The sequence below is a fragment of the Callorhinus ursinus genome, unplaced genomic scaffold, assembly GCF_003265705.2.
Source record: "Callorhinus ursinus isolate GAN/ISIS: 27379988/994484 unplaced genomic scaffold, GSC_fseal_2.0 scaffold2, whole genome shotgun sequence".
NCBI lineage: Eukaryota > Metazoa > Chordata > Mammalia > Carnivora > Otariidae > Callorhinus > Callorhinus ursinus.
The window spans coordinates 28,467,804-28,487,851 of NW_027397064.1; the positions used below are offsets into that span (position 1 = coordinate 28,467,804).

The 20,048-nt window shown below is 50.7% G+C and overlaps 1 protein-coding gene across 5 annotated transcripts in view; it reads right to left on the bottom strand.

Annotated features, from left to right (window-relative positions):
• The window catches only part of NRP2 (neuropilin 2), a 113,754-nt gene extending 95,591 nt beyond the window's left edge, over positions 1–18,163 (bottom strand). For 2 of the 5 annotated variants that reach the window (XM_025892794.2, XM_025892811.2), the window contains exons 1-2: positions 17,166–18,153; positions 2,996–3,173 (exon numbers count right to left, since the gene is read on the bottom strand). In XM_025892794.2, the coding sequence (XP_025748579.1) occupies positions 2,996–3,173; positions 17,166–17,238 (251 nt within the window). In that variant the 5' untranslated portion in view covers positions 17,239–18,153. Of the gene's footprint in view, positions 1–2,995; positions 3,174–17,165 lie in introns of all 5 variants that reach the window. The other 3 variants (XM_073879616.1, XM_025892785.2, XM_025892802.2) reach the window with 3 other exon arrangements.
• Between the last annotated feature and the right edge of the window lie 1,885 nt (positions 18,164–20,048).

The window sequence follows — 20,048 nt, forward strand, 5'->3', positions numbered from 1 at the left end:
TTCTGCCCACAGAGCAGCCTGCAGGTGCTGGGGGTTTGGATTCCTGCTCATAGCCCGAGGGAGGAGTTGGAGAGCTCCCCACAGATGGTAGTGGCCTGAGACGGCTGACTCAGGCAAAGCTGGGGCTGTGAGTGAAAGTTTCCAAGCAAAATTAACAAGCGGCCGTTAAAGGGAAAAGGTCTGTCGGGGGCTTATTCTTCAACGGGCTCAACCCTTGGGTCGTGGGTTTCAAGGCACAGAGAGCCAAGGGCCCAGGGGCCACCAGGCCAAGCCTGCTCCTGGATCTCGGGGCAACCTCTGCAGTTACTCCTGCACATGGGAGGACGGAGAGGTGTTGACCGTGGCCCTTCCACCACGGTGGGGCTGGCTTTTTCCTGCTGCTCTTATTCACTTTCCTTTTTGCAGGGGAGCTGCTGCTATGCCCTGTCAAGGGGAGGACAGTGCAGGCGGCATTCTCTTGGTAAGCGTCCATCCACGCTATGGGCCTGGAGAGTCAAGGCCAATTCAAAACATGCACCGGAAATGAAAAGAGAAAGGAGTCTCATTTCCTTTGGTAGTAAGTGCTTTCCAAAACCAGGAGCTTCCTTGGACAGAGTGGGAGAGAGGAGGAACCAGACAGAACTTCAAACCCTTCAATTAGGTTAATTGTTCCTCTCACCAGCTAGTGGAACAAGGCAGTCGGGGAGGAGAAGCTCATTTATTCTGAATGCAAATGGCCGGGGAAGAATGTTAAAAATACCTTGCAGGGTGAGAGATTGAGAGAACCGGATGTGTCTTTCTAAATACAAAAATCAACAAGAATGACAGAGAAATGGGGAATGGAGGGGAAATGGCGGCGGGGGGGCGGGGGGGAGGGAGAATTAAGGACGAGGTTAAGTAGTGGAGGCTTGACCCCAGCCGAGCCTTTCTGACAACTTGGCACTGGGGAAAAGAGACCCCAGAAAGATTTTTTTTCTGACCTTCCTGATCTTTTCAGTTCAAGCTAGAAGCATCCATGGGGGAGTGGGGAGAAAAACAGGAAGCTACTTAGTAAGGATGATAAGCCAGAAGATAACCTGTAACTTGTCTGCTTCCCCTACTTCAAGTCCAGCAAGAGGCAACATCCTTGTCCCCTTTTGCTGCCAGAGACTCCAGCAACCTGAGTTCTCTCCACCCTTGGGGCTGAGTCCTGTGGGGAGAAGGCGGCCCCAGTGGCCCCAAACAGGGGAGGAGCATGTTTTCCTGGCCTTGCAAACTTCCCAACATGGCTCCCTGAGTTTTTCCTTCCAAAAGCCAGGCCTTCCTCTACTTGCCAATATTAATATACATAAGATGACCTCTTAGCAATTTCCCTGGGAGATTTGCTGGCATAAGCATAACAGAATCTGGCCCTCAGTCGACAGAGGTGCTTAGTCAAAATTTCTCTGAGCTCAGATGCAAGCTCTCTGTGCATTACGCTTCTGTCTGTGCCAACCTTCTACAGCCCAGCCAAAGGCACTGGGAGCAAAAACATCCAATATAGGAGCTCTTCTAACAGAAACTCTTGCTAAAGTCCACTGCAGGGACTCAGCAGACCTGAGATGCTGTACGAGTCTATCAGGCTGTGCGTTTAACTCAGACAAAGAGGAACTGGTGAGTTACCCTATGTCATCCACTGAGTCAAGAGTAGATCTGGGATTAGAAAATCCGCCTTATGACTCTTCGTCACATGAGGCAGCCATCCCAGAAACCCTCTGGTTTTCAGTGCAGACTACCTCTTGCTAGGAGAAAACCATTATGTAGGTGTGAAGTAGTCCTAGGAGGATAACAATGACATCAATTCACCGCCTCACAGTCTAGCCCTGGTTCAAGGGGGGCCTTGTCTCCTCCACGGGGATGCGCCGGCCCGGAGGTAGGCCTGCTCCCTTGCACCTTTCTCACCAGCTGGCCCCTTTATTAATTTTTCTGTACTTGCAACGCCTTGGTCACAGGGAACGTCCAGACTCTTTAGGAATCATAAGGGGACACTGAACACCCAGTGGCAGGCACATCATAGGGGCACATTTGGAGCAGGACATGATCATTGGTACATTCTTTTCTGCACAGAAAACTTGCACTATTGTTTCAGTGACCAAAGACTTTCAGATAGAGTCCACTAGATGGTACAAAGCACATTCACGTTCTTGACATTACAAAGCTACCTGCTCCTTCACCTTAATTTAAGGGACTTTGGTGTCAAGAAGGCATTTCTAAAGCACTCATGGCTATCTAAATGCCCACTTGGTATCTCCTAAGCTGCACATTTCCAAGGTGGCAGGACTGATGTTATGAGACCAGCTGAGCCTCCTCGGGGGACTGACAAGCTCTCTGGGCTTTGGTTTTCTCATCTGCAAAATGTTAGTCCTGACAGCACCGACTTCCCAGGGCCACTGTGAGGGCTGGATAGAGCGATATTTGTAAAGCAGTTAGAAGGGTGTCGGTGAAATAAATCTGTAACATCAACTTTGAGACAGCACAGGTAACAAGAACCAATGCGAATCTTAGACATACCAGTGTAGACTCAGATTTTTAACTCTATTTCTGTAAGGAAACCAGCCGCTGCTTCATAAAATAACAGGCTGATCCTCTAGAGCTGGATGCAGAGGAAGTCTCCACGTGGGGATCTGGCTACTAGTTCATTAAGGAAGCTGGTGGGCTTTCTACATGTGGTGGCGGCGGTGGAAATGGGGAGATCTCCAGGGGGAAAGGAAATTCCAAAGTCAAGAGCTGGTATATTGCAGTCCACCCCCAGCCCCTAGATGGAATTCTCCTCCACTGCCCACTTTGAAGATAGGGCGCTATTCTCTACACTGTTCACTCAAGAAGGCTCTTTTCCTCCATACTATGGGATCCCCTAGGCCTTTATTTCCCCCGAAAGAGAACGTCATCTTGAGGTTTCCCTCTGGGGGCCACTGTCCAGCAGGTGGGTTAGGGGTGCTGCCATTAGGTGGCAGCGGGTAGGAGTGTGTGTCTCACGGATGTACAATCAGGCGCTTACTTGCAGTCGTGCTTCTCAATTTCGAAGTGAGGGTTGAAGTTGAGGACAATCTTCTGGTTGGGTTCAGGGGCGTAAACAATCCACTCGCAGTTCTGGTGGGATGGGTAATCCTGGGGGTAACCTGGGGAGGTGATATAGCCAGCATCTTTGGAATTCAAACGACCTCCACAGGGTGAGTCTGAAAGAGAAGGCAAAGAACCCAAAGAACTTAAAATATGCTACAGCCTCTTTTTCCCCCCCCCCTCCCTGTTTCTCTTCCCTACCAGTGGCTGATTAAAACTGTTTTACAGACCTTTTATGGCAGTCCAGAAGACTAACCTACTTACTCATTCAGTGGAAGAGATTATTTCAGCTCATCCCCCCCAACTCACCCAACTGAGCACACACACACACACACACACACGTGCACAATCACACACGCTCCCCAAATCAAAATATTCCAGAAAATGATCATAAACATTCCCAATTACATGGCCTGAGATGAAAGAAACAAGAGAACGGCAAACATAACATGCCCCCTGCCTTTTCTCATCTCCTCTCCTTGGTCCATCTTCTCGTCCGGACCTCTCCTCTCTATCTTTATCTCATAAATCCTTCATTTCACTGGGTGTCTCCCAGCCCAGCCCAGGCCGCCAGAAGAAAGGGCTCCGGGAACTGACAATAGTGGTTTTGTGGTGCCGACCCACAAACGAGCCTGGTAACAATTACATGTGATGTGGAGGAAACATTTTCAGCTTTGGGCCAGAATAGGCCCTGGAGGGTGATTTTAGCTGCTGTTTCTTCTTCTTTCTTTCTTTTTTTTTTTTTAAGAAAGAAAAAGCAAAAACCCCAAACATTTAATTCCACATACACCACAAATTTGATTTATTCTTTCATTATACACCGAGTGGAAAAAATCTGCATTGGAGAATTCACTGGCTCTGACCTCAGAGCTTCGACAAAAGTGCTTTGTGTTTTTTTTCCCTTGCTTTCTACCCGCCGTCCCTCCTGCCTCGTCACCACCACCAGAGTGTGCTGCTGCTTTGGCCAGCGGCAACCAGGACGCGGCCATTTGAAAGGCTACTGCAGGGGGCGTAGTTGCCCCCCCCCTTCCCAGCAGGGCCTGGCTGGAGGTAAACAGCTTCCTGTGGGCCAGGAGGCAAGGGGGCGACTTCAAAGGCAGAAAAGGTGGGTGATGACATTTGAAGAATCTCATATATTTGGGAGTGAAGTTCTGTAATCCCCAGGAGGGGTTCCTGGGAAATGGGGGGGGTTTTGCTTAATACCGCAGTAGAACAGAGGACGGGAAGGCACGAGAGACCTGGAAATATTCAGAAGCCTCCCGGAGACCTTCCTGAGATGTGCGCCTCTCTTAGCATCAATCACGATTTAATATTGCCATCTGCATGGAGCAGCATGGGCCCGTGAATTATGTATTATGGCTCAGCAGCCACCCTACAGGACGGGGTCTTTCTCCTGTGTTCGCTCTTTGAGGGAAAGGGTCATGCATTTTTTAACTCTACAGGTGCACTTTACTATTCCCCATGTCTGTTGGCATTACTGCCTTCCAGACCTCTGCTTTAGATTACCAGCCTGACAGGCTTTAAATGCATAAAAGATGGGCATGCCGCGCAATGGTGGTTGGGACACACAAATCCACACAAGTAGCCTTTTAGGCATCGTGCCTCCAAGAGCTCAAACTGTGCCGTGTTGAACTGCCCAGAATCTAATGGATTCAGGTTCCATTTCCTACTGGGTGGAAAACAAAAGCAGGCCATTTCCTCTGGCTAGCAGAGCCCACATCATCCTCTAACTAATGACCCTGCACCCTCCCCAGTCCAGCAGGACAATGGGCCCAGCCCTCCCGCAGACAGAGAGGAGGCCTGCGGAGGCCCGGGACCGCCCATCCCTCCGCAGCCAATCCCCGCAGGCCTGCCCACGCCACTGCCATGCGGGGCGCCCAGCACCTTCCAGCAAGTCAAACTGTGGCCCGCTGGTACTGGCTCAGGCACATGTGATCGGGCTGAGAAGGACCCTCTGAGAGGGCAGAGGTGTGGGGACTTAGCTCACCAACAGCTCTTACCAGGCTAGCAGGGGAGGGGATTTTCTGCCCGCTCTTTGGCTGAAAATTGCAGCCCTGACTCACACTCACCCCCAAACCACACTGTTCGCCTTGGAACTCACCAGAGGGACCCTGAGCAGAGCTCCTGCTCAATAATTGTGATGGTTTCTACATCATCCACGCTCTCTCCCTCCTTCTCCTACCCCTGCTCTTCTTCTCTCCAGCCACTCCCAAAAGGAGAACTTCTCCTCAACTCCGCCCCCCACCCTGTTCAAGCTTTTAGAAATCAGACCAGGCACACACCATCAGCAATAAAGACAGGAAACTTCCTCATAGGAAGGTTTCATTTCTCATCCAAACCAAGAGAAATCACTTCCCCACTCAAAAAAATTTGAAATTATATATAATCCATAGCTGATAGTCTGTATTTTCCATGGTCAAAATTTAACGGAAAGAAAAAAGAGCAACTTGTTTCTTTTTTTCTGTCCTTCCTTTATCTGAAGAAAATTAAGGCACTTTATTAAAATTTTTGAAAACTCATTAGAACCTCTGCCTTTGCTTTGGTGTAGTTAACCCCTTCAATACCAAAGCATGTATAAATTCACCTTCTTGTTTGGATGGCACTCACACTCAGAAGCACACACTCACATAGATACCGAGCAGACGTCGGATACATACGCATATTAGAAAGTCACACTTCAGCCCCGCACACTTTCACACCCACTCGTAAAATATCACACATCGTTCGCACAGACACATGGCCACCAAGATAAATACTACAGTTTCTGCCTCTATTTTTCTTGGAGCAGACTGAATCCTGGAAAGATATCAGTAAAACTTGTAAAGAAAACAGACTTCATCCTTCTATACCTCTTCTTGATCATTGAGGCTTCAGTTCCAGGTTTGGGGACGCTTCGTCTCTTGAACACACACGCCCCCAGGAGAAATGAACTAGACTTTCTTCTGAAGAGCTCTACCATCCATTACTCCGGCGGCCTGGCTTGTGTCCCAGAAGGAACAGCATAAATGCCCTCTGTCCTGTGTCAGAGGAGTCCAGCCCAGCCAAAAGAGAGTTGAACTCAAGGGCAAACCCCTTTAGGCCAATCTCCACATACAGAAGGGAAGTTGACCCTGTGGAAGTTGGACCTACTGACCCTGTTCGGTGAGTTGACAAGGGACTTCTTTCTCCAGCTATTTTGTGAATACCTTTCACCTGGGGCAAATTCATTTCCCAAAGAGAAGAAGGCACACCCTGCCCCGGGCTGTTTCAGAGCCAGTTTTCTCCTACATCTGGGAAAGCAGCCTGAGGGATAAGCCAGCTCAGGCCAGATACAGACCGCAGACGCCCAAGAATAAAGGGATTAAAGTGACAACTCTAGACCTAATTGGAAAGAAAGGGAATAATAAGTCCTAAAGTCAAGAAGGTCTGATTTTTCCCCCCAGGATGAGTATTTAGGTGTTTTTATTGGACATGGTCAATGTCAGATTATTTTTGACATTTATATCGTTCTCTCTCTCTCTCTCTTTTTTTTTCCCTCCTCCTCAAGTGCCCTCGTTTTGCTGGAGGCCTAAGCACCATCTGATGTGGCCTAGAGGTAACCCGGCTCTGGATCAAGTAAAGCAATTTTGTATCCACCCACTCACAATTCTGAGGCTCTTTGCCAGCTTCAGAAGGAACTCACCCTTCTACAGAACCCAGCTGAAGACAAACTACCAGTTCCTTCGTAATAGCTGATTTTCAGGAAGTAATGAGAAGAAGTAAAAGAAAACCTAAAACTCTGGTCTGCCTTCTAAGGAAATTCAACCGGAGTTGTTCTACAGGAACACTGTATGGCCTGCACTTGACAACTAACGTTCACTGAAAGGAAGCCCTGACTGCTGTGACTACTTTTAAATAATTAGAATGACAATGGCTCACTCCCGGCCAGGCGTGGGCACCAGGTGACGCCGGGCAACAGCTTGCTGGCAGTCCCTCAGCAAAACAACAGTCCCATCACTGGGCTTAGCTGAAAGGAAGGAAAATGTCCTTGGCCCAAACAGGGAAGTTTAGGACTGGCTGAATGTGGGACTGGAGAGTCAGGTTGTTGTCAGAGGTAGGCCTGGGATGACGGGACCGAGTTGCTAGAAAGGGAAGCGGGGGGGGGGGGGGGGGGGTCCCAGAGTAGCAAGAAGAGGCCAGTGGATTCTTCACTTGCTGACCTTCCTCGGTCTCAGCTTCCTACACTGTAATTCAATGGGTGGATTAAATCAAGTGTGGAGTTTTCAAACTTCTTAGAAGTGTTTGTTTTCTCTTCGAACAAAACTCTACCCAGAACTCCGATGTCCAAAGCAGGTAGAAAGAAGTGGAGCTCTCTTGGGTGCAGGAGGTAGGGCGGCGAGAAGGGGTGTATATTCTGGGCCCCTTAGTTCCCTTGTCAACTCTGCTGGGCTTTGGGGAGCACAGTTGGAAACCCACTGAACTAGACTTCTGTTCCCTTGTTACTTTAAAATGCCCTGTGAGAGAGAAGGGGTAGGAGGATTAGAAGACATCTATTTCTTGTGTATCCCTGAGGGTCCTGTGGAGAAGAGCAGTCGGTCTCATTTTCCCTGAAAATAAGAGCCTTTATTTCCTCTATAATTTATCCTTTATCCACAGCATAATCCCATCCTGCTCCTATTTCCAGGGCATTGCTTTCATTTCATTATTAGCAGCAAGGTAAAGAAGCAGCTCTTTCTCCTGCTTAAAAAGAGAGACGGTTGTCACCTTGCCACGTCATTAGCAAGAAGAAGCCTTGTCTTCAACATGGTCTCACCACTGGCAAGCTGTGTGGCCTTGGGTAAGTCAGGAAACATCTCTGACACTGTGTTTTCTCATCCATAAAATGAGAGGAGTGATCCTAAAGGTCAGGTCCAGTTCTTAAGTTCAAGGCCTATATAATGAGGTGGGGAAAAGATCCTATACCTATAACCCATAGATTCTCTCCCCTCCTAGAGAACAAGATGTTTATTCAAGGTGTTACTCCTGTTTCATCTGTTTGGTAAGCCTTGAAACAACCTCTGGGATTTTTCCGATGAGCATGCCTGTCTTGCATGACGGAGAGTTCAAATGTCTTTTAATCACATTAGCCCTACTGACGTGAGTTTCTTTCCTTAACCGAGTCTGTAGCTGCATATTTATAAATATTGTGGATACATAGTTCTGTGTGTGAGCATGTGAGCAACACTGATGCATAGAAAGGAAGACCAAAAAGTTTCTTCAGATCCCTTGCCTGAATCATCTAAGTCCCCTGCTCGGGGTTTGAACTAAATTTTGCTCACTAACCCCGGATAAGCTGCTTTTTAAGAGTTATTTCTGTGAGCTGAGGCTGGATTTTGTTTTATTCAAAGCGACTTCAGTCTGTCACAAGACCGTCTCATAAAATCTGTATCTTGGCTTAAGCTGGGAAGAAATGAGCCAATCCATCAGCTCAGGAATGCGGCTGTTTGACCACTTCCTAAGGCAACTGGGAAGGGATGCAATCTATTCAATTTATGGGCCCGGGTGGCAGTGAAGGATGCACTCCTGAAGGCACAGCAAATGGAAATCCCTGTGAACTTCTGCAGTGATAAAGTTCAAAATCTGAATAAAAGAACCTCTGGGAGGGCAGGAAGGACGGGAAGAGAGGGTGAGAGAGGTAGGCAGCACATCAGCATGGAGAAAGGAGTAAGGAACCAGGCAAGCTCCCTCTTCCAAAACACCTCCAGCGCATTCACCGAGGACAGAACCGGGAATTGAGTCTGGAAAGGGGACCTTTGGAAAATCACTTCCCTTTAATCTGGATTCTAAAAATGAACCTTCATTTAATCGTTAAGACGTAAGTTTGATGTGATTACCTCCTCTGACCTCGAATCATGCCACCTGTGGTAACCTTGTTATTTGTCATCTTATATCATAAACAAATGCAATTCCAATAGGGCAGCCAATATAATATCATTAGCTTATATTTATGTCCACTCTTTTCCAGCCCTCGTTGCAAATGCAATTTTGATGCCATTGATGAGAGATCTGGGATTACAATTCCTGCCCATTTCAACAGACATTTGGGGAAGGAAATAGAGGAAGAATAATTTTGAGGTCTCTCCAAAAACCAAAGGAGAAAAAAAGGTAATATAATTTTTTTCATTTATTTTGATTAACTGAACCGAAGGCTTATGGTGAAACGTCAGGGGCTCCCCACTGGTTAGTGAATGAAATCCAAACCCCTTGATGCCTAGCAATGGGGCCTTGCATTTAGCCTAATGAATCATTTCTGACCTTATTTGCAATTATTTCCCTCCACACATTCTAAACTGCAGCTTCTGAGTGTTCCCCAAATAAACCCAGGGTCCATTTCTCTGCTCTCATCTTCCCCTGATACCCCTTTCAAGCTCTAAAGCCCTTCCATCCTCTCAGTCAAGGCTCACATACCACCTCCACCCTCCCTGGTGTATCCCACACCAAGGGTACTCTCCCAGCCTCCATATCTCGAACCTCCGAGACAGAAGCTCTTTAAACGTCTTCTAATCTGTGCAAGGGCTCGGGACAGCCTTAACCATTCCGCTGGACCACTGCAACTTGAAAGCCTGACTCCTTCCTCATTCATCTTTGGTGAACTTTATAGGATCGAGCCCAGAGCCTTGCCCAAGTCAGACTCAGTGAGGTTTGATGAATTCATCAATTACGAGTCGACTAACTTAAACACCAAAAGTATTACCAGCTAGCACAAACTCTGAGGAAGCCTTATTCAAACTGTTCTGCTTCTCTAGTACTGCCCTCCCGTCCCAACCCACAGCTGCTATTAAATGCTAAGATTTTTTAGTGGTGAACTGAGAGTTTCAGTTAACGTGTTTGGGATCATGATACCTGGTCATAAGTCAAGGCTGAGTTACGTGAACCAGGTCTCCAAAGACACTCTAAACCTCGGATAATAATGATGCAGTTCAATGGATATTTACATTTTAATCCTAGTGATGGTAAAAATAATTTATCTGAGGGTTTCTTCACCCCCTCCCTCTCTCACCCTCCCAAAGGTGAGTTCTAGATAATTGTTATCAGTAGCACCAGGAAGGGGCGCACTACTACTTATCACTAAACTGTTTGCTGATAATCGATGATGTCTTCCTTCTACCTATCCCTCCCCATCTCCCTTCCCCTGGCCCCCAATATGCCTTTGGGGCACATCTGTTTTATTTTCCCCCTTTATCAAAACAATTATTACTACTAGTGCTCGGCCCAGTAGTTTGCAATTCCCTTTATCTTCTTTGCTGAAAGACTGGCCAGAGCCCAGGTCACTGGTTATGGGGACCTTTGGAGGCGGTGAGCAGGGATGCACTGGATATGTGCAGTAAGCTGGCTAGCAGCCCCATCCACTGCGTGCTACTGGGGAGAGCTTTCCTTTTGTTATTCCCAGCCCCCTCCCTTCTTCCTGGATTAGATCATGACTCTTTTATGAAGACCCAGAGGGAAATGGGATTATTAAGAGTCTTGCTGGGTAAAAGCTATTTTGTCTTTATGATGACTTTCTTGAGTTCAGCTGCTGAGGGGCCTTGATGCCAGAGGAGAAGTTATTGCACATTCCGGGGAGCACCTTCTGCACAGTGCTCCCTGCTGAGCACACTTGCAGTGATGAAGGATGGAAGAGGAGATAAGGAAAGGAAAGGGGGAGAGATTAAAACAAAATAAGTAGAGACAAGAACACTGAGAGCAAAAGAACAAGGGGAAGGAGAGAGAGAGAGAGAGAGAGAGAGAGAGAGAGAGAGAGAGAGAAACGCAACGAGGAGACGTAAATCTAAGATGAAAATCCAGCAAAGAATATTGCTCTCTGAAGAACAGTGTGCTGAGAGATCATCTGAAGCTTATAAAACACAGACAAACGTTCAGTGGGGTAAGAGCTGAGAATGATAATTATTTACTTATTACAAAAACTCATAAAAATAGCATAAACTTATCACAATGGTTATAATGTACTTTCTATGATCACGAGATACAGTTAACCTCACTGAAGTTCTTCTGAAGATAAATGCTTTCAGAACTGGACCAAACAGCACTCTATGTAATCTGCCATAGCACAGAAAACCCCGATGGGGTAGGTATTACTATCAAACACACTTTACAGATCAAGAAATTGAGGTACAGAGAGATGGAGCGTTCTGGCCAATGGCTGAGCTGGATTTTCAACCTAGGCAGACTGGCTTCAGTGCTTCAGAAGCTGGGAAGCCCAAGGCAGGGCCCCCCAAAACTTCTACATGACAAACTTACTTAGTGGCATTTAGGGAAAGACAAACGTTTTCCCTGTGTAGAAAACTCCCCGTGCTCTTCCCGCGTGCCAGTAATCTGTCCGTGTGAACAATGAGAGATGTGTTCGAGGCTGGAGTGTGGGGACGGCTGGAAGCACTTAACATCTTCTCCCCTCCCTGCACACACTGGCACCCCGCTCCTTGTCATCCTGGCCCTCTTCCCTGTGTACCAGAAACCAAGGTGTGTCTTTGGGGGAGGGAGGGTGGTGTGGATAGGACGTTCAGGTCTGAAACCATGTCTCACAATACGGAGGGTTTTTTGCTGGCCAACTCCCATTTCTCTCCTGTCACCTCAACCTTACTCATCCCCATCCTAGATGCCACATTGTTATTGTTCTACTGGATAGGAGCAGCATTTTCAGAAATGGGGGATTTATTTTTATAGCACAGCTGGTCTGCCAAAGGTCACATAATTTGGCAACGTTCCCAGTGGTTAAAAATTAATTTCTTCTTATTAATACAACCAAGGTCCCATAGGATCGGAGCTCAGCCTTATCTAAACTTGACAGCTTCCTAAACCTTCAGAAGATGCTTTCTCCTGGAGGGCCAGCCACGCTACAAGGCCACTGTGTCCAGGAATCCAGCTTCACTGAATCCTGTTATGTAATGAAACCATTAAGCCCCTTAGCCATTTCTCATCAAGGCAGATAAAGCTTTGAAAAACGCTGTAGGCTCTCTAGGACAAACTTACACAGTGTCTTCCAGGAATGGGTTAATTAAAAAAAAAAAAAAAGTGAATTCCTTACCTGGAAGGAAAGGTACAAAGACTAACTTCTGGGATCAAATTTATGTCTGCCACTCAAAGAGGGTGCCTCAAAGATCACAGAGTGGCAGATAACGGTCAGATGATAAAATACTTCAAATATGTTAATGACAACATAAACTACTGCCCAGATGTCACGTTTTAAGTCCTTTCTCAACAGTGCTAGAAATTGAAAGGTATCATGCTTCTGCTCCAACTTCTAAAAAAGGAAAATCTCATCTCTATTTCCTCGTCTTTCCCAGCTGGACTTTTGGGGAATACATTCTGAAAACCCTTACCAATAAACCTGGCTCTGAATTCTATCAACCAAGAATTGTCCCACACTCTGATCACCCAAAGTCAGCTCATTCTCTTGATTACTTTAATGAGCAGTTGAATGACATGAACAACACCAGGCAGGGGCCTCACGATCATTGCGCCCCCGGTGTTTCTCCCCAGAGATGCTCCCAGACCCCTCCCAGCCCTTGTTTACATTCATGCCTTACTGCATGTGAATTGGCATTTGGACTCCTCTAACTTTTTCTATCCTAAAGAAGATAGGAGCTGACCTCTCTGGTCGCAGAATGTGGACTTTACATTCAACAGCAGGGGATGAGAGCCATTTGGTAGACAGCAGGAGTCCTGTCTAGATAGCCTGGGGTTCCAGTCACTGCAGCCTTCCAACCTTACATTTTGCCAGTTGGGTGCTCTGTGACTTAATCTAAGGACAGATTGACATAAAAGTCCAACCCTGCAGTGCTGCCCGGGCACTCGCAATTCTACCAGGCACATCTTGGACAAGAAGGTGCTTGCCTGGAGCACTCTGGGGAGCTCTCTTCTTTCCACTGTTTTGCACTGTGTGCTCTGTTGGCAACTGCTAACAGCTTCACTACCTCGGGTGGCTGCTTATGGGGTAAAGTTTACTGGGCCATGCATTGAATGCGGGCATGAGACCAGTCCCCAGAGCCTAGAGCAGGCCGTCTGTGTACAATCTAGGAGTTCATAGTTTTGCTTGCAAATCATTACACCTGCCCATAGTCATCCCGCATTTTGGGGAGAGGGGCTAAAAAGGAAACCCTTATCAGGCGCCTAGAACGTCATTGCTTCTCTTTTAGGATTTGTTTGAACGCAGACCTGTCTCCCACAGACAATTTACACCTCTTATCTGATCATCCACTCCAGACGCAAGGCTGATTGACCGCGTCTGCCCGTGTCCATGGCAATGGTGTTTAAACCCAAGCATAGATCAAAGCTCTGGAGGCCGAGGGAGGGGGGTGTGTGTGGGAGGGAAGGTTGTTGGTTACAGGGTCCGGGTTCTTTTGGCCCCAAGCGGCGCGTCCCAGAGGTGGAGATGTTGGGGCTGGGAGTTGCCACCATCTGAAGAAACCCACTGTCAGGGCCAGAATAATTTCCTGAGCAAACCCCAGACCCCCCCCCCCTCCCTGCCTCCTCCCCCCCACCACGATTAACTCGAGCAAAGGGGAGATTCCTGGCCAGGCGCTGATGAGGAGTGGATAGCGCCAGGGGGCTCTCCTCTCTGTCTGAAGCCGAAAGGAAGGGGGGCGGAGGGAGGGCGGCTAGCGGTGAGCACACGCCAGTAAACCGGAGCGTGGATCCCCTCCCCTTCAAGAGAAATTCAACCGGAGCCGCAGAAGCTGCGACACGGAGGAGCCGGATCCCCTAAGCTTGCCAGGAAAACTGATTCCCACCCCACCCCCACGGTTCCCAGAGGAGAGACCGGTTCATTCGACCACCCCCGACCCCGTCCCCGCCAGCCCCTGGACATTGGCTCTGCTCTGAGGGTGCCCCCCACCCAGCCGCCGGGCGCCTGGGACCCGGTAGGAAAAACTGCGGTGCAGTGAGCCTGAGGCAAAGGGTGGGGGTAGCCGTTTAATCACAGCTCGCCTCGCCTCCATTAACTTGTGTTGGTATTAAAAAGAAATCAATCAGTGAAAATGAAGCATTGGCTGTGAATATTTCTCTTTCTCACGTGGAGAAGCAAGAAGCGAGGCGGCGGGGGAGGGGAGGCGGACCGCGAAGGCGACTGCAGAGGTTCCTCCCAAGCGGAGAACCGCAGCGGCGACTTAACTTTCTGGCAGTGGATGGCGTGGAGGAAATGCCGCAAGCCTCTCCCTGGGGGTGCCCTTAGTCAGGAGGAGGAGGGGACAAGGCTGGAGTTGTTGGAGGCGGCCAACTTCTCCCAGGCTTGAACCTTGGTTTTGCTTTCGCTGGGAATATTTGTGCCTAATAGAATGTTTATGGATCGTTCGGCTCTGTTTCTGCTGCGTAGCCCAAACAAATCGATGCGGTGTTAGAGACGGCGCTGAGGGGTGGGGCAGGCTTGGGGGCCACCACGTCCCCACCACGTGGATGCCCGCGCGCCGCGTGCTCTTCACCTGCTCAGGCGCACGGGCGAGCGCTGGGCGCTGCTAGAGGCGGTGCAAGTTGCGCGCATTCCCGAGGCTAGAGAGGGCTCCTTTCCGCCCCTCTCCGCCCTCGGTTCTGAAGTCCGACCCCGACTTCCCATCCCCCCCAGTTAGGCCAGCGCTCGGATCCCCAGCTCCGCCGGCCACGGGCCTCAGCCCCTCGGCGCCGGCCCTCCAGGGGCCGCGGGGGGAATTCAGCGCACAGCCGAGCGCGGGAGACAGGAGGGGGCGCTCAGGGCAGGGACGGCCGGGCGGCCCCGAGCCCCCGAGCCCAGGCAGGAGGGAGGCAGGCAGGCGGCGGGGCAGAGAGTGGGGGAGCCTGGTGCGCGCAGCCCAGGCGGCCTCCCTGCCGCCCGTCAGTGCGAGAGGCTGCCGCCGAGTTATTTTCTCAGTCGCTCTCCTTCCTGCACCTTCCCCGCCCTCCTTTTCCCCTGACTCCTCGGAACGGGTTCCCGCCACCGCTGCGGCCGGCTGGGCTCGGCCCCCTCCCGGCAGGCGGGCACCGGGTGAGTCAGAGGTCTACTAGGGCCTCACCCTTTGCCACCCGCTGCCAGCTCCCCGGGTGCCACTTGGGGGCTCCGACGGGAAGCCGGAGTTCCCCGCGGTTTGCGATCGCCTTTTCGAGGGGCTGGAGGATATCCACCCAGGGCGGGTCCCAGCTCCGCGTCCCACAAGGAGGTCCCACCCCGGGTGCCAGGCTGCCTGAGGCGTCGTAGTGGTTGACCGGCCCCGCGCTCCGCGCCTCGGGGCTTCTCTAGAAGTGACGCAGCGCGGCCCGGGGCTAGGGTGGGAGGGGGCTCTGCGGAGAGCGCGAAAGGCAGGTGGCAGAGCGGGAGTGGGTTCGAGCGGGTGTCGCACACACGCGTACACTCCGCGCAGCGCTCGGGGACAGATGTGCGAACATCTGGGGTAGGAGATGGCCCCTGAGTCTTCACGACCCCTCCCGCTCGCAAAGCACACGGAACCTGAAGTTGGGTGTGTGTGTGTGTGTGTGTGTGTGTGTGTGTGTGCGCGCGCGCGCGTGTGTATGTGAGCGCGCGTGCGCGCCGGTGTGTGCCCCAGTGTGCGCGCGCTCGCCGGGGCCTACTAGAGTCCGTGCCTGAATACATAATATACCGTGGGCATCTTCACCGCGCGCGCGCGCACACACGCACCCATCGAATCACACAAACAGACATAATTTATGCAGCATCTAGGTCTGTGGGAGGTAATTTAATTTCGCTTCAAGCTGGGAACTTAGAATTAAGGCAAGAGGGGATGGGGAGACAAGTGTGACCTGCGCCCATCTCTCCGACACGTTTTGCAGCGGCCCTGAAGACCAGCCCTGGCAGAGGAGGAGGGGCAGCAAGCGTGTGGATTTGGATAGCAAAGGCATTCCTCAGTCTTCCTTCCCCTCAAATAAAACACTCAAGCTTAAATGGGGGGTGTTGGCGGTGAGGGCCAGAGCACCAGGCGCACAGCTTCCCCTTTTGGCTCTCACAGGACCCCGAGGCCGCTGTGATGGAGGGGAGGTGCCCGGGAAGCCGCAAGGGGTTAGCCCTACCACTGCCTCAGGCCGGCCTTAGCCTTGGAAGTGCCTTCCGGTAAGGGCACTTCACGAAGGCTTTATCTCCTCTTTCTCTTTTCCCTGTTTCCTCCAGAGATGGTTTCCCCATTTCCAATCACCTGTGGCAGCTTCCAAGAGTTTTGTCGGATTCCCGACACTGTTCTCAGAGGGAAAGAGGCTCGTCCTGGGGAGAGTGGTGTGGGGAAGGAAGGACAAGCCCCAGTGGATTCCCTGCACCCAGAAATCCCTTCTCAGGCCGTGTGCCCCTTGCCAGCCCTCCTCCCCGCTGCCAAATACTGGCCTCAGACTGTTCTGGGCCTTGCAGTCCTTATCTCTGCGGTCTGTCCACACACCCTTTTTGGCAGTGGTTGAGAACAAATTCCACTCAAAAGTTTCTAACCACTTCACAAGAGTAAGAGACCTTCGAAGGCCATGCAGTCTGTTTTATCTAATAATAATTTTTAAAAGAACATCATTTACTTTCCCAGAAAACACATGGATGCAGGAAAGAGAGTCGGGGCGACCAGCCGCCTCGGTGGCCAGCAGCGCCCAGCCCCAAGCCCCTAGCTCAGCTGCAGGCCAACTTGCTCCATCAGCCTGCGCCCTAGGATTCTGAGGCGTATCCACACATTCTGCAAAGAATCCACAGCATTGGAAAACCAAAACTAGACTCTTGTGTTTCCCAAGCCCTTCAGTTAACATTGCTCAATGTAGCTAAGTGGAGAGAATGCAAATGATTTATATTTCACTGGCTAGGTTGAAGAAACTCAAGGGAGATGTGTTCTGCTTCAAGACGGGGGGAAAAAAATCCCAAAAACTGTAATGCAAAAGCTTTGTAGTATTTTTAAACCTTTGATTCAGTCCATATGTGACATCTGAACACCGCCAAATTCTATGTTTCAACACACACACACACACACACACACACACACTCCTAGCAGGAGAGAAAAGTTGGGTTTTAGGAGCGGTGGTGGTGTAGGGCCGGCCGGCTGGGATCTCTCTTTAAATTATTTAGTATAGAGAGAGCCTCCTTCTATGCCATTCCGTGGGGCCCGTATAAGCCGTTGCTTTTAAAGGGAAAAAGATGTTGAGATGAACAGAAAAAACTTTCAGGGGCTTACCTGGTTGGCCTCTCACTTCGTGTCCCGAAAAGTAGAGAGCTAAGAAAACCCAGGTGAGAAGAAACATATCCATTTTGGAGAAGGAGCCTTTCTCCAGAACTGGGTTTGTAGATTTCTTGTATAATTTTAAGTCTTTGTGTTTTTCTCTCCCTTGCGTTCTTCCTTACGGTGTCTTCTGCAAAGGTTTCTAATGGTCAGTGTTTCCCTCCTGGGTCCTGGCGGCCCGTCTTCACCTTTATTCCTGCTGGATTCTCACCTCACTAAGAGGAGGGTGGCTCCTGAAATCAGCAAAGCGGGAGCAAGCTGGGAAGAGGGGACGGGTTTCCTCTCTTAAAAAACAAAACGCTTCTATGTCCTCTCCAGTTCCTCAAAGTATCATTTCCTTTATCCTACAACATCACGAAGATTTCCCGAAAGCCAAGCGTAAAAAATAATAAGAATAATAAAAAGAAAAGCCCAGACTTGCCTTGGGCATCACACGTCCCCAGGCAGCTGTGTGATCTCAGAGGCGTAAACCGACACACATCCCTCGGCACCCGGGACCGACACGCGGGCGGAGGCACCCACCGCCGGACGGCCGGAGTGCGAGGCGGCCGCCCAGCTCCTGCCCTCGCCGGGTTCCCCTAGCGGGAGCCTCCCCAACGACTACCCCCGCTCGGCCAGCCTGACGAGGGGAGTCAGAGGAAAGAAGCGGCGGCGGCGGCGGAGGCGGCTGTTGCTGCTGCGGCTGCTGCTGGCGGGGCGGCGGCGGCTGGGATCGCCAGGGAGCGGGCGAGCCCCTCTCCGAGTTCGCTCGCGCCCGCCCTCACCTCCACCTCGCCCAGCGCCTCGCCGAGGTCTGCGCGTCTGAGGAGGTGCCGGGGGCGGGCTGCGGGCTGGTGCCTCGCTCGCCTTCTCTGCTTCCCCTCCGGCTCCCCCCAGCCTTTTCAGGCCGAGCAGCATGTGGATGTCAGAGCCGCGGCAGAGCTATCCGATTACGCGCCGGCTCAGGGCCCGCCCCTTCTGTGTTCCTGATTAAAGAGGCAGCCGCGGAGCCGCGCGGCGTACAGCTCAGCGCCGCGGCACCCGGCTCGGGCGGGGCGGCGGCGGCGGCGGCGGCTCCCCCCCCACCCCGACCCCCCACCAGCCGCGGCCCGATCAAAGTTGAGGCGGCTCCCGTCCAGCCGCTCTTCTCCCACCCAGTCGCTCCTCTCCCACCCGCACCTCCCGCCCACCCCGGGCTCCTCCGCGCCTGGCTGCGCCCGGCCGCCCGTGCGCAATGCCCGGGAGAGGGAGCGCCGCGGGGCACCTCCGGGGCGCACTGCCCTTGGCCGCATCGTCCCCGCCCGCGGGAGACTCCGCAGGAAATGGGGGGGGAAATCCCTGTTCCCCCCCTAAATTCCCGGTCTCCGAGGCCACACACGTAGAAGCCAGCACAATGCCACGCGCAAGGGCGTTACAAGAGGAGTTGGGTGGCGTACGGTGTTCGGTGTAGGGAACCAGGCGGCAGCTCAGCCATGCGTTCGCACAGGCAGCAGTGCGGGGCGGCGACACACACGGTCAGCCCCGGCTGAACAAAACCCCAAACACTCGTGCGTTTACTCCTCAGGGCCTTTGTTGTGTCCCAAACATACTCCTCTCCTCGCTGGGTAAGGATTTAGTTCTCTCGGCGCACCTAACTTGTAACTACCAGAAGAAGAGTGAGTCTCTCTGCAAAGCATTTCTTCAGGTAATTAAATTGGATACCCCCAACCGTCCCCAAAAGTACGGGTACGTGAAGGCTTCTCCTCAAAATGCTACTGTAACTACTTCTATTCACCTTTTCCCCATGGAAATGTGGTCACAGCGCGCAGAGAAAGAAAACAGCATTATGCCAACTATTTTTAAATGGAGGTGTGAAAACTGTTTAGAGGGAGTTGTAAGCTAACAGCTGGGGAAACACTTGTATCTTTGTTTCTGAGGATGGCTTTGTGGATTCCAAACTGTCTTGCTTCACTAAGCACCTATTACTACATTATCATAAAGACTCTAACAAGAACAGTCTAAATAACACTCTGCATATACCTTCTCTGCCACTCTGCAGATTTAGAAAAATAAAGTTTTGGTGACAAGAAGCACACACACATCTGACTATCCCATTTATTTCTTTGCTTGTACTTGTGGATTCTTCTGGGTGGTTTTCCTCCTTATCTGGACTTGCCATTAGCTTTGTTTATCACTTTTAGTGTTTGAAAAATCTGTAACTCCCACTTAACTGTTATTTACACTGAGATAACCAAAACAAAATTGAATCAGAAGTGATTTGCAAATAGTTGAGCCAAGCCATGGAGGGATTTTACAGTGCTGTGTAAATCCACGGGCCGCATATCACACTGTTAATCTTAGATGCCTGGTTTGAAAGGGCATTTAACAGAGGCCTAGTGAGTTCTTCCAGGGAGCATATCCCCTGGCTGGCCTAAAGGCTACCTTTCATCCCCCACCCCCACCCCTCTCTCTTTCTTCTTGCCCTCCTTCTTTCCTTGGCTTGAGAGCACATCCACATTATTAAAAACTTCGGATTTACTTTTTTTTCCCCCGTTTAAACATCAACTATAAAGAAAGACCGCCCCTCCCCAGCATTTAATGGGACCTCAGCAGAGATCCCTGCTTCTATCATTGCCAAGATGCTAACCTAAGGACAACTAACATTACTATCTCCAGTGACACAGCCCGGATGAAGAAAATCATTTAGTATCACCTCCCCCCACCACTCACCAGACGTGCCAAGCCATTCATGCTAGCAAGTGCCCCACATGGAAGAATCCTGTTTCTGAAAGCATTACAGCCAGAGTTTAGGTGAATGGCTTAGGGAAGAGGGGAGAGAGAGAGAGAGAGAGAGAGAGAGAGAGAGAGAGAGAGAGAGAG